The sequence below is a fragment of the Narcine bancroftii genome, chromosome 5 (genome assembly GCF_036971445.1).
Source record: "Narcine bancroftii isolate sNarBan1 chromosome 5, sNarBan1.hap1, whole genome shotgun sequence".
NCBI lineage: Eukaryota > Metazoa > Chordata > Chondrichthyes > Torpediniformes > Narcinidae > Narcine > Narcine bancroftii.
Genome location: NC_091473.1, coordinates 196,089,981 through 196,106,896, shown reverse-complemented (window position 1 = coordinate 196,106,896; position 16,916 = coordinate 196,089,981). Strand labels below are relative to the sequence as shown.

The window sequence follows — 16,916 nt, the reverse complement described above, 5'->3', positions numbered from 1 at the left end:
GATGAAAAGGGGAGGGAGAGGGGGAAGGAGGATGGGGAGGGAGAGAGAGTGAGATAGTGGGAGGGGGAGGAGGAGATGGGGAGGGAGAGATGGGGAGGGAGAGGGTGATGAAAAGGGGAGGGAGTGGGGGAAGGAGGATGGGGAGGGAGAGAGTGAGACAGTGGGAGGGGGAGGAGGAGACGAGGGAGAGATGGGGAGGGGAGGGAGAGAGTGATGAAAAGGGGAGGGAGAGGGGGAAGGAGGATGGGGAGGGAGAGAGAGTGAGACAGTGGGAGGGGGAGGAGGAGATGGGGAGGGGAGGGAGAGGGTGATGAAAAGGGGAGGGAGAGGGGGAAGGAGGATGGGGAGGGGGAGGAGGAGACGAGGGAGAGATGGGGAGGGGAGGGAGAGAGTGATGAAAAGGGGAGGGAGAGGGGGAAGGAGGATGGGGAGGGAGAGAGAGTGAGACAGTGGGAGGGGGAGGAGGAGATGGGGAGGGGAGGGAGAGGGTGATGAAAAGGGGAGAGGGGGAAGGAGGATGGGGAGGGGGAGAGAGTGAAGAGTGGGAGGGGGAGGAGGAGACGGGGAGGGAGAGATGGGGAGGGGAGGGAGAGGGTGATGAAAAGGGGAAGGAGAGAGAGGGAAGGAGGATGGAGGGAGAGGGGGAAGGAGAGAGGGGAGACGGGGAGGGAGAAAAGTGGAGGGGAGGAGAGGGGGAGGGAAGGGAGAAACGGAGTTGGAAAGGGGACGGAGGGGATGGTGAAGGAGAGGGTAAGGGTCGGGGAGACAGGGAGGAAGTGAGAGGGTAAGGGGAAGGGAGAGGAGGATTGATGGAGGGAGAGGAGGAAGGGAAAGGGGAGAGGGATTGAGAGCAAGAGAGAGTTTGTCAGAGGCTTTGTTCTTCTCCCTGGTCCTTACATCCCCTGAACCCGGTGATTGGTGCAGGCCCAAGGGGGGGATGGTGGGGTGGAGCCAAAGCTCTACTCTGCAAGGTCTTACTGTCTGGTAATGATGTTGATGGCTCTGTACAGGCTTAAATTACCTTTTAAAGGAGCCGATGGTACTTTTTAAAATTGTACGACCACGGGGTGCATGCCCAAGATGGCAGTGCCTGTGCTAGGCACCATATCTCAAGGGGTTGCAGCCTCTGAGGGAGCAGTGGATTGGTGCAGGGCACCAGAAATGGGGAGAACACCCCTCCATTGAGAAGGAGAAGCAGAGGAGGGTAACCATGCCAGTGGACCAGCGAGGAGCACAGCGGCTGAAGAACCCACACTAAGTGGTGGGCTACTCTTGAGAACCAGGTATCAGAACTGGGTTTCAATGGGATGCTGGGGGCAAGAAGGGCTCCCGAGGGGCCTTGGCCGCTGAAGGCTTCCTGATCGTGTCAGTTCAGATCTGAAGCTCGGGTGGCCGATGGAATGAACGTGAGTTTGTACGACTGCAGAAGCTGCAGGAGGACTGGAGATGAATCAACAGACACAGTGACTGAAGGGAGTCCCTTTTACTTCTCTTTCTCCCATTGTTTGGGGCGCTGGGCAATGTTCGTGGCAACTCTACGTTTGCCTTAAGGCAGGTAGAGGTTTGGGTAAATCGCATAGATTACACTTTTAATGTATTAGTACATGACAATAAGAGGAACCTTAAATCCTGGGTGAGATTTGGAGTCAAACAGGCCCTTCAGTCCATCAAGTCTGTGCCAGCCCTTCTTTACTACACTTCTTTAATCCTCCCCACCCGTACCCTCACCCTCCCCCCTCCCAGATTCTATGTCACCCATGCAATGTGGAAGGGGTACAATTTACAACAGCCAATTAATTCATGTTGTAGAGATGCCCCTCCCACACTCATACACACACTAACTCACACTCACTCACACACACACACACACACACACACACCACACACACACACACACACCTCACCACAGGAGGGATGTAGATGCTGCAAAGATTTACAAGGATGCTGTCTGGATGGGAGAGGGGGCCTTATGAGGATAGGTTGAGGGAACTTGGTCTTTTCTCCTTGGAGCGATGGAGAATGAGGGGAGACCTGGTAGAGGTGGACAAGATGATGAAGCATTGATTTTGTGGATGGCCAGAGATTATTTTCCCCAAGGCAGAAGTAGCTAACATGAGGGGACATAGTTTTAAGGTGCTTGGCAGTAATACAGGGGAATGTAAGAGGTAAGTTCTTCACAGAGAGAGAGATGGGTGCATGGAATGCGCTGCTGGCAATGGCAGTGGAGATGGGTTCAGTAGGATCTTTCCAGACACTATTACAGTAAAACTGTTATCCAGAAGTCAAGAAACTGGCAAAAAAATCATGGGAAATAAATGGGTAAAAAATATGGAAGTCTGAAATTGACGCACCTCACCAATCACAACACGCAACCTCGAGCAACCAGAAAATTCATAGGTGCGGTTTTACTGTAAATAAGTCCATGGAGTTTTTCGAGGAGGTTACCAACAAGGTAGACGAAGGCTGTGGATGTTGCCCGCATGGACTTTAGTGAAGCCTTTGACAAGGTGATAACTTCAGAAGGATAAAGCATTAGGTATCCATGGAGAGGTTGTAAACTGGATTCGAAATTGGCTTTGTGGGAGAAAGCAGAGAGTGGTAGTGGATGATTGCTTCTCAGACTGGAGGCCTGTGTCTAGTGGTATGCCTCAAGGATCTGTGTTGGCAGCATTGTTGTTTGTTGTCCACTTCAATTTACCACATTATCTGTATGATAATGTGGTAAATTGGATCAGCAAGTTTGCTGATAACACAAAGATAGGAGGCGTTGTAGACAAAAGCTTGCAGAGGGATCTGGACCAACTGGGAGAATGGGCCAAAACATGGCAGATGGAGTTTAATGCAGATAATTGTGAGGTGATGCATTTTGGAAGGACAAACCCAGGTAGGAGATAAAGAGTAAATGGTCAGGCACTGAGGAGTGTGGAGGGGCAAAGGGATCTAGGAATACGGATACATAATTCCCTGAAGGATGCGTTGCAGGTGGACAGGGTTGTAAAGAAAGCTTTTGTCATGTTAGCCTTTATAAATCAAAGTTTTGAGTACAGGAGTTGGGTTGTTATGGTGAAGTTGTTTAAGACATTGGTGAGGCAAAATTTGAAATATTGTGTGCAGTCACCTAACTACAGGAAGGATATCAATAAGATTGAAAGAGTGAAGAGAAGATTTACTAGGAGGTTGCTGGGACTTCGGGAGTTGAGTTACAGGGAAAGGTTGAACAGGTAAGAACTTCATTCCTTGGGGTGAAGTAGAATGAGGGGAGATTTGATAGAGGTTTATAAGATTATAAGAGGTATAGACTAGATTCAAGTTGGCTTTTCCACTTAGATTGTGGGAGATAAATACGAGAGGTCATACTTTTGTGAAATGGGAAAGGTTTAGGGGGAATGTGAGGGGGAAGTTCTTCACTCAGAGAGTGGTGGGAGTGTGGAATGAGCTGCCATCTAATGTGGTGAATGAGGGCTCGATCTTGTGTTTTAAGAATAAATTGGATAGATACATGGATGGGAGAGGTCTGGAGGGTTGTGGAATGAGAGCAGGTCAATGGGACTAGCATAAAGATGGTCGGCACAGACTAGAAGGGCCAAATGGCATGTTTCCTGTGCTGTAGCATTCTATGGTTATAGAGAAATTTTAGGCAATTTATAGTAGGTTATGGGGTGGGCGTAAGGGCCTGTACTATGTTTTAGATTAAGGTTCTAAGAGGACAGAGTGGTGGCAGCACCTTCATGATCCCCCCCTGATGCATATTACACCTCGTCAGCAAGCCCTCTAAAATTTCAGCGACCAGATCCCCTGGCATCCCATCCTGCTTCTCCCCCTGAGGATTGAATGATAAGAAAGAGACGTTTACCTTCCAGAGGATGAACACGATGAGGGCCAGGAGAATGAGGCCTCCGAGGGTGCTCCCGATAATTATCCATAAGGAGACTCCAACCATTGCTGGCTTGATCAGCTCTAACACCACCTAGACAGGAGGTTTGACCATCAGTTCCTCGAATCCAGAGGGAGCTCCCCCACCCTGGGTCTAACCTGGCGACGTTTCAGCGCACCCCATCAAGTGTCTTCATGACCAATGTTGAGCACAGAGTGATTTAATGATCACTGGGGCGGCAAGGTTAGCACATGGCCTGGGTTCGAATCCGGCGTGGGCCACCAAATTCATTATGTCTAAATTAAAAATAGGTATTTTCATCCCAGACTAGGTTGACCTCCATTTCTTGTGGGCACCCACTGGTCCCCAGGAGGGCTCTGGGAAGCCATTGGACACTCTCTCCTTGAGAACCCTCGGGCTGAACGCCCGACTGCCTTTGACCAGGAGGTTCCTCAACCCACAACCTCCTTCCGAACCAGTTGCCCAAAGATCAGGAGCGGGGGACTGAAGGGCAGCCCAGATGTGATCAACAACTGCTGTAAAATCTTCCTCTCCTCATCTCGGTTGGGCAGTGGGTCTGGTGAACAAACAGTTTGTCCATCCAGCACTTGCTGCCTGGGGTCATCAGCGGTCAGGATGCTTTACTCGGGGACACACACAGTCAGATATTCAGAACAGTTGGAAGACCACCAACTCAGTGAAAGATGCCCTTTGGTCTTTCAGTCGCTGCGGGAATGCTGCTGACTGGCACATTCCAGGCTGCAGGAGTACGTGCTGAGGGATGAACTGAGGCTTGGAGCAGCCAATGTGAGGGTGCAATGGGGAAGGACCACGGTTTGGAGTGGGCATTGAGGGGCTGAGACTGAGGGGAAGCCCCTCATCCAACAGAGGGGAGAATAACAACAAAGTGGTGGTAGTGGTGTAAATAGAAATGAAACTAACAGTGACAGAAATGTATGGATACGAAACTAAGAGTGGGAAGAGACTTTGAATGGTTTTCCCTTAGTAAATAATTGGTTTAAAACAGTGGATCTCAACCTTTTTCTTCCCTCTCACATCCCACCTTAAGGAATCCCTTACTAATCACAGAGCACCTATGGCATCGGGAAAACTTAAAGTGGGATGTGAGTCGAAAGAAAAAGGTTGAGGACCACTGGTTTAAAACATCCCCTACCACCAGGTGGCAGTACTGAGCGCCACAGACCATCCGGGCAGGAGAGGGTCAGTGAGGAGAAGCAAGCTGTCAGGGAAACTCTCGCTGTGCAGGATGACAGAGAAAGGGGCTTTTACCCTCATGTGGATGTGACAATGTGATTGGGACAGCATAGCAGGAGGGCACGTCCCACTCCACCACTGTCCTGTACACACCAGGAGCACCCTGGGAGGACGAGGAGGAGGCTGCTCTAACCAGGACCCAATAAAAGACGGGCAGCACCCCCCTCCCACCCCATGTCCATGTCCCGGGAGAGTGTGATGGGATGATGTGGAGGGAGCTTCATTCTGTGTCTGACCCCGGGAGTGTGTGATGGGGCAATGTGGAGGGAGTTCCATTCTGTGTCTGAACCCAGGAGTGTGCAATGGCACGGCGCAGAGGGAGCTTCATTTTGTGTCTGACCCCGGGAGTGTGTGATGGGGCAGTGTCAAGGGAGTTCCATTCTGTGTCTGAACCCTGGAGTGTGCAATGGGACTGTGCAGAGGGAGCTTCATTTTGTGTCTGACCCCGGGAGTGTGTGATGGGGCAGTATGGAAGGAGTTCCATTCTGTGTCTTAACCCAGGAGTGTGCAATGGGACGGTGCAGAGGGAGCTTCATTCTGTGACTGACCCCGGGAGTGTGTGATAGGTCGGTGAATTGGGTACATCACTGCATCTACGTCGGAAATATCTGGCACATTTTGTGCATGTTTAAACGTGAAAAGTCCCAGACTTTGAAAATTAAACCTGTTTTTGTACCTTCGAAACATGTCTTGGAGGGTGTAAAGTTTAAAACCTTGTGTTTTTACTTCTTAGTTAATTTTGTGCCTATCCCTTGAAGAAAGTTTTGTTTGTAGTGACTATGACATCATATGGTCATAATATCCGAGCATCCAGAGAGCTTGCATCTCATTCTTCGAAGAATTATGGTGGAGACCTAACCTTGAGATACTTTATTTTGAATTCATCATAATTTCATCTTAATTAATTTTTTAATTAGTTATGGAAAATGTTTATCATTTGATCAATGAATTAAAATTACTTACAGCTGCAACTATGAAGTTTGATTTATTGCATTAATGAGAGCATTTCAGAATATCGTTGCTTAAGATGACGCGGTTTGAAATTGGGAAATATTAGAACTCGGAAAGTGTCGTCTATATTTACATTCAAAGAAAAGTATTAATTGTGAACTTTGGAAGAAAAGCTCGTAAAATTGTCTGAAAGAATTATATCTTATTTGAAGCATTTAAGCTTTAACAAGAAGTTCAGTTTTCTGTTAGAATATGTCTATGGTGTCTGCCAATTGTACAGTTTAAAATTGAAAGGACCTTGGAGAGATAAGCTACTGCTACCAGCCAGAACCTGGCAGGAAACCCAGAAGTATGTGTTCTAAAATCACCTGATACACTGGTTTGTATGAAGTACCACAGATATGAAACAATTCAGCCAAAGAAATCTTCTTAAAGGGACCACACAAGATACAAATTTATTTACAGTTCCGAGGAATCAGGATAAGCCAGATTGCAGTGTGAAGAATCCAAGATGGAGAAGAAGAGGTCTCGACGGGCTAAAGACCTCGAACAAACAGCTCCTTTCAAAGAACTGATTGATTGTGAGTTGAGCCAGCAAGGTGGACCAATAATGCTTGGCAGGAGATTGGAGCCAGCCACCATAAAAGAAGTGGCTTCAACTACCAAGCAAGAAGAGGACTCCAATAAGGCACTGCAGACCTCATTAGTTGACTTAAAGGTTAATGGAATTGGAACAGATGTTGCAAAGCCTCACTGGGGCTGTACCGAGAGAAATGTGGAAGATAGAGACTCAATCAGTGGTATCTGAATGTTCAGATGTGAATCCTGATGATGTTTCCATGGTTATGAGTGCAGGAAGATTTTCAAAGTCTTTAAAGATATCTAGAGCAAGTACAGCTTCGTGTGCTTCAAGCACATCAGCTTTCTTGCTAAGGGGCAAGCAGACTTGGCTACTATCAAGACACAATGTAAGTGGGTGGAGAAAAGATGTGCTTGAGAAGATATGGAAGCTGAAATCAAGAATAAGCAACTAAGGCAAGATGCTGAAATTAAGATTCAACAAGATATTGAATAGAGAAAAGGAAAGACTAGATCTTGAGGAACAATGTACTATGAAGATAGCCAGAGTAAAAGCATTAGCTCAGGGTTCTGCAAGATCTATCACTCAAAATGAAATACCCAAGGAGCCTCCAGCAGATCAGTGGGGACCGCAGCCACAGGAAAGGAGTATACTCAAGCCAGGAGCCACAGGTGGCGCTGCTGGTGCTCAAATGTCAATGACCAACCTTGTGGACAGAGCCAGCGACATTCAATCTCTTCCGAGCGCACCATTTCTGAATCTCCCCAAAAGGAGAGTATTTTAAAAAGGTTCAACCATGCGAGTTGATCATACTCAACCAATGATGTCTCTTCATGTTGCTGAAGAACCAGTGACAAGTCAAGGATCCCCATCAATGCCATCATTTACAACTCAAGGTCCTCCACCTCTGGCACTAGTTCAAGTTCAGCCAGCTCCATTCACCTCAAGACAATCAGACACAAGCCTTAGTGGACAAGACAATATATTATCACTCATAGCGAAACAAAATGAAATCAAGACAATCAGTCACAAGCCATGGCGGACAAGACAATATAACATAACTTATAGCAAAACAAAACAAAATCTCTGCTATGTTAGTACAGCAACAAGGTTTAAATAGTTTACCCAAGAAGGGAATTCCAGTTTTTAGTGGAGACCCATTATAATATCTGACTTTCATGAAATCCTTTGAACATCACATTGAAAGTAATACTAAAAACACTAAAGATGGTCTGTATTACCTGGAGCAGTTTACGGGAGGACAGGTGAAGGGGTTAGTCAAAAGTTGCCACTATGTGGATCAGAACAAGGTTTTAAAAGGGCAAAAGAATTATTGAAACACCATTATGGTGATGAACATGAAATCACCAGGGCCCACAGAGACAGGCAGCAATAAAACCAGAGGATACAAAGGCTTTACAAGCATATGAGAGGGTGTTGTAACGCAATGGGAAGTAGTGAACATTTGCAAGAGCTGAATTTGCTTGCAAATTTGTCGATTATGGTCAATAAATTACCTTACAAGCTGAAGGGCATGGAAAACCAAAGTTGCAGAGCATAAAATGATTCCTTTAAGGGACAGTATCTTTGAGGATGTTGTGCAACTTTTGGAATGACGTGTGGAGGTCCAGACTGTACCAGTATTTGGAAATATTAAGGATACTTCAATAGTTCCTAAAGATGTAAAGAAGTCTAAATCACCGTCTCAGCAGAAAGCAGAGAAGTACCTTTGTAACGGCTGTGTCAGATACAAGAACAGGAAAGAACACGGAAACAAAGGAAAAAGAAGATCAGACTGTTCAGGAAAGATGTTTATATTGCAAAGATAAGCACGCTTTAGAAAGATGTTCACGACTGGAGAAAAAGTCGCATGATGAGAAATTAACCTTTTTAAAGAAGAATGGAATATGTTTTAGTTGTTTCTGTAAAGGACACATCAGCAAAACTTGTAATAAGCGACTCAGTTGTGATGTATGCAGTTTAAAACATCCCAAGTTACTGCATACTCAATGAAGTAAAGTTGAGAAGGAAGTCAAACAATCTGAATCCAAGACTATCGAGACAGTCAGAAAGGATACTTCAGACAAACAGTCTTACTGGGGCTGGTGACAAATTCCTCTCAATGGTTCCTATGCAGGTTAAAGCTAAAAAAAAAAAGGAACTTCATACTAAAGACCTCCACATTTCTTGATCCAGGAAGAACTGCATCATTTTGTACTGTTGAATTGATGAATAAACTTAATCTTCATGGAAAAAGATCACAGATCTTGTTGAAGACAATGAATGATGAAAGGAACATTGAAACTAATATAGTTTCAGGTTTACAGATTGCTGAATTGAATAGCAATGAATTTTGCAATCTTCCAAGTGTATATACTCAGAAGACTATGCCTGTGAATAAGGAGCAAATTCCACATCAGGATGATATCAAACAGTGGGCTCATCTAAAAGACATTTGCTTACCCAAGATTGGTGCTAAGATTGAGATGTTAATTGGATTAGATGTACCAAAACCTCTCGAACTTTTAGAATTAATAAGGAGTCAAAATGATGGACCTTATGCTGTGAGAATGTTGCTTGGATGGACAATTAACGGACCATTAGGATGAAAAATGAATAATGATCAGGAGTCATCAAATGTAAATGTCAACAGAATTTCAGATGTCAAACTTAATGATTGAGGGAGCCACAGTTTAAAATTGATTTCCCTGAATGTCACAAAGATACTCAAGAACTTTCAAAGGAGGATAAACAGTTTCTGGATTTAGTTTAAAATTCTGTGAAACATGTTGATGGTCATTACTGTATAGCAAAAGAGAAATTTGAATGCCGGACAGTAAATTAATTGCAGATCAGCGTACGCTGAATTTGAAAAGAGAATACAAAAGAAATTCTTCCTTTCATTTGAAATATACCAATGTCATGTCGGATATGATAACCAAGGGTTATGTGGAAAAGGAATCAAGATATCTTGGAACGTAAAGATGGTAGAAAATGGTATTTACCTCATCATGGAGTTAGACCACCACAAAAGGAGAAACTACATGTGGTATTTGACTGTGGACCATCATTTCAAGGAGTTTCATTGAATTCTCAACTTTTACAAGGTCCAGACTTAACCAGTACTTTAATAGGTGTTCTGATAAGATTTTGTAAAGATCCTATTGTAATTGTTACTGATCTCACCTCCAACCGTGCATCTTGGCGCCTCACAGTTCGGCGGGCAGCAACCTCCTTTGAAGAAGACCACAGAGCTCACCTCACTGACAAAAGACAAAGGAGGAAAAACCCAACATCCAACCCCAACCAACCAATTTTCCCTTGCAACCGTTGGAACCGTGCCTGCCTGTCCCGCATCGGACTTGTCAGTCACCAGTGAGCCTGCAGCAGACGTAGACATTACCCCTCCATAAATCTTCGTCCGCGAAGCCAAGCCAAAGATGATAAGATTTTGTAAAGATCCTATTGTATTTGCTGCAGATATTGAAGTGATGTTTCATCAAGTGAAAGTACCATCAGAAGATTATGATTTTCTACAATTGTTGTGGTGGCCTAATGGTGGTTACAGTAAAGATATGATTGAGTGCAGAATGATAGTTCATTTATTTGGAGCAACTTTGTCACCGAGTTGTGCAAATGTTGCTCTCAGTTTAGTTCTCAAGCTTCAAGCATCATCAGAAATATTTTCCATGTTGATGATTGTCTTACTTCAGTGGTTTCAGAAAAAGAAGTGATAGATCTTTATCACGAGTTGAAGGAGATCTGTAATAAAGGAAGTTTCTTCCTTCCAAAATGGATTAGCAACAGTCGAGATATGTTTACTGTGATTCCTGAGGGAGAAAGAGTAAAGGTGGTAAAACATCTTGATTTGGATTGTGACCTTCTACCTGTCGAAAGAATTCTAGGGGTGCAATGGTGTGTTCAATCTGATGTTTTCAAATTCAAAATTGTTTTGAAAGAACAGCCTTTGACAAGAAGATGATATACAATCCTTTGGGAATATTGGCACCAGTAGTTTTAATAGCCAAGAAAATTCTACAAGAATTGTGCAGAAGAACATTTGGATGGGAAGAAGCTTTCAGATTCCATCGCACAAGTTTGGATGAATTGGATTGAGAATCTTGAAATGTTAGAAAGTTTTGAAGTCGACAGATGTTTTACATCTAAAGACTTTGAAATTACCACATTTGCTCAGTTACACCATTTTGCTGACACAACAAAGGTGGTTTTGCTCCTGTCAGTTATTTAATGCTGCAAAATAACCAAGAGTGAGTACATTGTAGATATGTAATGGAAAAAGCCAGAGTTACTCCATTAAAGTCAGTCACCAGACCTCAAATGGAACTGACTGCCGCTACTATGGCGAGCAAAATGGACACTGTGTTAAGAAGAGAATTACAGATGGAGTTACCAGATTCTATGTTTTGGTCTGATAGTACATCAGTGCTTAAATATATTAATAATTAAACAACAAGGTTTGGTAGCTTTGTGACGATCAGAATTAATGAGATCGGAAAGGTTTTACATGTTAATGAATGGAGATATGTTAAAACAGAGGATAATCCAGCTGACATGGCTTCATGAGGATCAAAAATTCACTCATTTCTGAAAAGAGCCAACACTTGGGTGCTCAGTCTTCAATTTCTTTTGCAATCTCAAGAAGATTGGCCTCAAAATCCAGAAAAGTTGAAAGAATTTTCAATGGAGGATCCAGAAATCCAAAGCACTAGCGTGAATACTATTCAAATATCTAATGAGAATGATACGATTATTCAATTAATTTGCATGGTTTCATTTGAAAAGGGCAGTAGCATGGATTGTCAGATTAAAAACTATGTTTTTACATCGTATCAAAAAAGAGAATCTGAAGTCTCAAAAGAGCTGTTACCTTACAGTTGATGGCGAATGCTGAATTGGAGATAATTCATTTTGTCAGAAAATGGCTTTTGATAACAAGATATCAAAATTAAAGAAGAATCTGAATGTTACAAAACAAGTCGTGTTTACAAGCTAAATCCTATTCTGGTAAATGATGTATTGAGAGTAGAAGGAAGATTGGAAAAAGCAATAATGCCAGGAGAAGTGAAATATCCAATTAGAGAAGGAATTTCCTATTTCTGAATTGATTGTTCAACCTATACATGAAAAAACAGGTCATGGTGGTTGTAATCACAGGTTATCAGAATTGCCCCTGGATACCTGGTGCTCCAACATTGAGCAAAAGAATTATATCAAAATATGTTAATTGTCAACATGCAAATACAAAACCTGGCCAACAACAGATGGCAGATTTGCCACAAGAAAGAGTTTCACCTGATGAACCCACATTTACATACGTGGGAGTTAATAATTTTGATCCTTTACAAGTAAAATGGGGAAGTTGAAAAACGATATGGGGCTATTTTTACCTGTTTGACTACGAGAGGAATTCATAATGAAGCAGTGTCTTTGCTTGAAACTGACTCTTTTATCAATGTTCTTCGATGTTTTATTGCCAGACGTGGTCAAGTAAAAGAATTACATTCTGATGAAGAATCTAACTTTACAGGATCTCAATTAAAGTTAAGGAGAGCAAATCAAAATTGGAATCAACATTGAATTCGTGATTCATTACTTCCAAAGGAAATTAATTGGATATTTAACCCACCCACAGGATCACATCATGGAGGTGTGTGGGAAAGAATGATTAGATCAATCAGGAAAATTCTTAATTCCATTTTGAATAGTCAAATACTGAATGATGACAATCTTCGTTATGTGTATATGTATTATGTGAAATTGAAGCTATTTTAAATACTCGTCCAATAATGAGAATTACTGTCCATTCAAATGACATCCAGGCACTTACACCGAATCATCTCTTATTTCTTAAATCTAAACCTTTAATGCCTCTGGGTCAATTTTAGAAAGAAGATATTTATGTGAGACGCAGATGGAGATAAGTGCAGTTTATTGCAGATTTATTTTGGAAAAGATGGGTTAAAGAACATCTTTCATTATTACAAGAACAACAAAAATGGTCTAAATCTAAACACAATTTTGTATGGGGAGACATTGTAATTATCATGGATGATTCTGCACCAAGAAATTCTTGGTTGCTGGGGAGGATCGTGGAAACAGTTTCAGACAGAAAAGGTTTTGTTTGGCAAGTGCAAATTAGAACCAAGACTGGTTTCTTAAATTGACCTATTACTAAAATCTGTCTTTTACAGGAAGCAGAAAGTTTGGATTTTTAATCTTATACTTACTACATTTACTTTTGTATCTGTAATAGTAATTATTATCTTTCTTCTTTCTTTGGCTTGGCTTCGCGGACGAAGATTTATGGAGGGGGTAAAAAGTCAACGTCAGCTGCAGACTCGTTTGTGGCTGACAAGTCCGATGCGGGACAGGCAGACACGATTGCAGCGGTTGCAGGGGAAAATTGGTTGGTTGGGGATGGGTGTTGGGTTTTTCCTCCTTTGCCTTTTGTCAGTGAGGTAGGCTCTGCGGTCTTCTTCAAAGGAGGTTGCTGCCCGCCAAACTGTGAGGCGCCAAGATGCACGGTTTGAGGCGATATCAGCCCACTGGCGGTGGTCAATGTGGCAGATTATATATTAGTCATTAATATATTAATAAATTATAGATTAGTCATTAATATCTATTATAATAATTAGGGGCCGGAATGTAAAGGTTAAAACCTTGTGTTTTCACTTCTTAGTTAATTTTGTGCCTATCCCTTTAAGAAATGGTTGTTTGTAGTGTTACCATAGTGACTATGACATCATATGTCATAATATCTGGGCGTACGGAGAGCTTGCTTCTCATTCTTCAAAGAATTATGGAGGAGGCGTCAGCTCGAGGTACTTTTCTTTGAATTCATCTTAATTTCATCTTAATCATCTTAATTTTGACTTATATCTGTTTAAAGTGGAATATCGTTATATTATTATACAGTATGTGCTTTGTTTATTCAACATTATGAAAATCTCAATGCGAAGTTATGCAATGTTTATTTGTTTTATCAATGAATTAAAACTACAATGAATTGCAACTGCAAAGTTTGATTTATTGGATTGATAAGATAGTCATTTGAAATATCGTCGCTCACATTTCCTTGAAGACGACACGAATTGAAACTGGGAATATTAGAACTTGGAAAGTGCTGTCTATAGGGGGCACAAGTGGAAGAAAGGAAACCTGAGAGGTTGGGACACGCATTAACCAGAAGTTCCTGCAAAATTCTTACCTCTCGATATCGAGCCGTGTCTGGAACTGTCAGGACCCCAGGAGTCCCTGCTTCCAGAGAGAAGGTGGTGACGATCTTCATCGACTTGAATTTTGCCTGTTTAAAAAGGGTTGCAATGTTTCACCAAACCTGAAGCATCAAACACAAACCTGCACCCGGTAGTTCAAACACACAGAAAAGCTGGAACTCAGCTGGTCTTACCATGTCCATTGGAGGTAAAGATATGTTAGCGACATTTTAGGCCTGGGGAGGGTAAGGGAGAAGAATGGGAGGGGGAGTAGTCCAGACCAACAAAAGGCGTTAATTGGATAGGATAAGAGGAAAGGTGAGAATTGATGTCTGGGTGTTTACATGGTCGTACTAGTCCTGAGTACATTCTTCTCCTTTCTCTCCCTCGTCTTTTTTCAGACACCCACCTGCTTTTTGCTCATACCTTGAGCAAGAGCTTAGGTCTGAAATGCTGATAATGTCTTTGCCTCCGTTAGATGCTGCGAGACCGGCAGAGTTTCTCCAGCGTTTACAGTGTTTCACTGTGGTAGTTCAGCCTGACTCGTCTGTGAAATGTGACCCACTGAAATGACCAATATGTTGGGATAATTACAGAGGAACCGAAACAAACCAGGAATGAAGTGAAGAGGAAAACATCTGTGGATGGTGCCAATGGAAAGCAAAGATATGGGAAGTCCACATGAGGGTGGTTGTGACCTAAGACTAATGAGGGAAGGACATTTGGAGATGGATTAACAAGTTAAAGGGTTCTGCAACAGGTGCATCATTGCACGTAGGATCAAGGAGGGTGTGTAAGATGGCAGCAGGATCTAGATGAAATAGGGCAAGGAAAGGAAGATGGAGTTTAACTCCAAGGTCTTGCACCTAATTTTTTTTAAATTTAAGTTTTAAATTTAGTCATACAGCATGGTAATTTCAGCTCACAAGTTCGTGCTGCCAAATTTATACCCAATTAACCTACACCCCCCCGGTATGTTTGAATGGTGGGAGGAAACAGGAGCCTCGAGGAAACCCCACGCAAACATAGGGAGGACGTACAAACTCCTTTCAGACAGTGCAGGGTTTTAACCCCAGTCCGGACCAGATGGCTGGCACTGTAAAGGCCTTGCACTTGTGAGTTAAACCAAGGCAGAGTCTTGGGGAGTGTTGAAATGCTTTGCCAGGGGTGGTGGTGGCTGGAATAATAGGAGCATTTAAAAGCCTCAAGCACATGGACGCAAAAAAATAGGTTATGGCTGAGGTAGGAATTGTTTAGGTTGTTTAGATTTATATAGGTCAGCACAAATCCTGGGCCCAAGGGCTTGTACTGCGCTGTTAATGTACTAGGTGTTGGTGAGACCGCTCTTGGATGTTGCACACAGTTCTGTTCCAGGAGGGATGTGGTGGGGTACGCGGCTCCCGGCACTGAATATTAGCCGTGCCACTGTGCAGGAGCTACCCACGTTTTACCGAGTGCTCCTGCGGGTTTGGGGCATGGTCTCTGCTGGAGAGGCTAGACGCCGTACTGTGGCAATGGGTGTCGGCGGGCTCCAGCAATTCTGGCCGTGCTGACCCCTGATCAGCTGGAGTTGCTTGTCGGACCCAAGTCCCGACGTCTCTCTTGGGAGATGGTCTGGCACAACTTGAACTGCCTCGTGGTGATTCTCACTATGCCATTCTGGAATGTGCCGAAGCAGTTCCTGTGTGGATGCTCCTGCACACTTTTCACTTCATGGACACACCTTAGTGGTCCGTTTTACTGTCCGGTTGCTGGGACGGGGGGGGGTCTCCACTGGAGGTCTCTGTACATGGGAGTCCTCCTCCTCCTTTACAAGGGGGACCTGGGTGGTGAGTGTAGCACCGAGCGGTGTGGTGCAACTACTTTCTGAGTTAGTTCACAGACACCTGCCACTGCCGATCACTTCTGTGGCCTGGAAGAGGCAGGGTGCCACACGTAGAAGGAGTGTGAGTGGATGCAGCCCCTCTGCTTACCTGAAGGGGCTGCTGCTCAAGTTCTGGCTGCATTTCAGCCCCCACTCTCTTGATCCACAGTTGCCCAGTACAGAGGGTGGGAGTCAGGTGCTCAGTGGATCTCCTTGTGGGGCCTGGCCAAAGCTGGATATTCACGGGTCGAGGAGATGGGCAGTCAAGGGTTCAAAGTAAACGGACTGCCTGCCCCTCTTTCGGGATTATGTCCAGGCCCAGAGCACACAGAATCCAAGGGGATGGTGGCCAAGTTCTGGGAACGGTCCAAGGAATAAAGTCCTAACCTGTTTAACTTTTCTCTGTAACTCAGTCCCTGAGTCCGGGCAACATCCTAGTAAATCTCTGCACTCTTTCTATCTTATTGAAATCTTTCCTGTAGTTAGGTGACCAAAACTGCACACAATACTCCAAATTTGGCCTCAACAATATCTTGTACAACCTCACCATAAAATCCCAACTCTTATACTCGATACTTTGATTTATGAAGGCCAAGATACCAAAAGGTCTCTTTACAACCCTGTCCACCTGTGACACCACTTTCAGGGAACAATGTATCTGTATTCCCAGATCCCTTTGTTCCTCCACACTCCTCAGTGCCCAACCATTTACCATATACGTCCTACCTTGCTTTCCCCTTCCAAATTGGAAAACCTCACATTTTTCTGCATTAAACTTCATCTGCCGCTTTCTGGCCCATTTTTCCAGCTGGTCCAGATCCCTCTGCAAGCTTTGAAAACCTTTCTTATTGTCCACAACGCCTCTAATCTAGTGTCATCAGCAAACTTGCTGATTCAATTTACTTCATTATCATCCAGATCATTGATATAGACAATGACTAGAAGGGCCTTAGGGCATGTTGTTTGTGCTGTGATGTTCTATGGTAGAGGTGAGGAATAATGAGTGTTTTAAAGAACACTACAACACAGAAACTGGCCCTTCATCCCATCTAGTCTGTTCTGTTCCCACACCCTGATCCACAAGGTCTGAGAGGAAAGTGGCGAATGCAGATGTGGAGGGCGGCACGGACAAGCTGG

At 43.8% G+C, this 16,916-nt stretch overlaps 1 protein-coding gene across 1 annotated transcript in view; it reads right to left on the bottom strand.

Moving 5' to 3' along the window:
• itga10 (integrin, alpha 10) overlaps positions 1-16,916 on the bottom strand; it is a 172,929-nt gene that overhangs the window by 1,224 nt on the left and 154,789 nt on the right. The window contains exons 28-29 of the mRNA XM_069940600.1: positions 13,909-14,004; positions 3,854-3,967 (exon numbers count right to left, since the gene is read on the bottom strand). Of these exons, the coding sequence (XP_069796701.1) occupies positions 3,854-3,967; positions 13,909-14,004 (210 nt within the window). The remainder of the gene's footprint in view (positions 1-3,853; positions 3,968-13,908; positions 14,005-16,916) is intronic.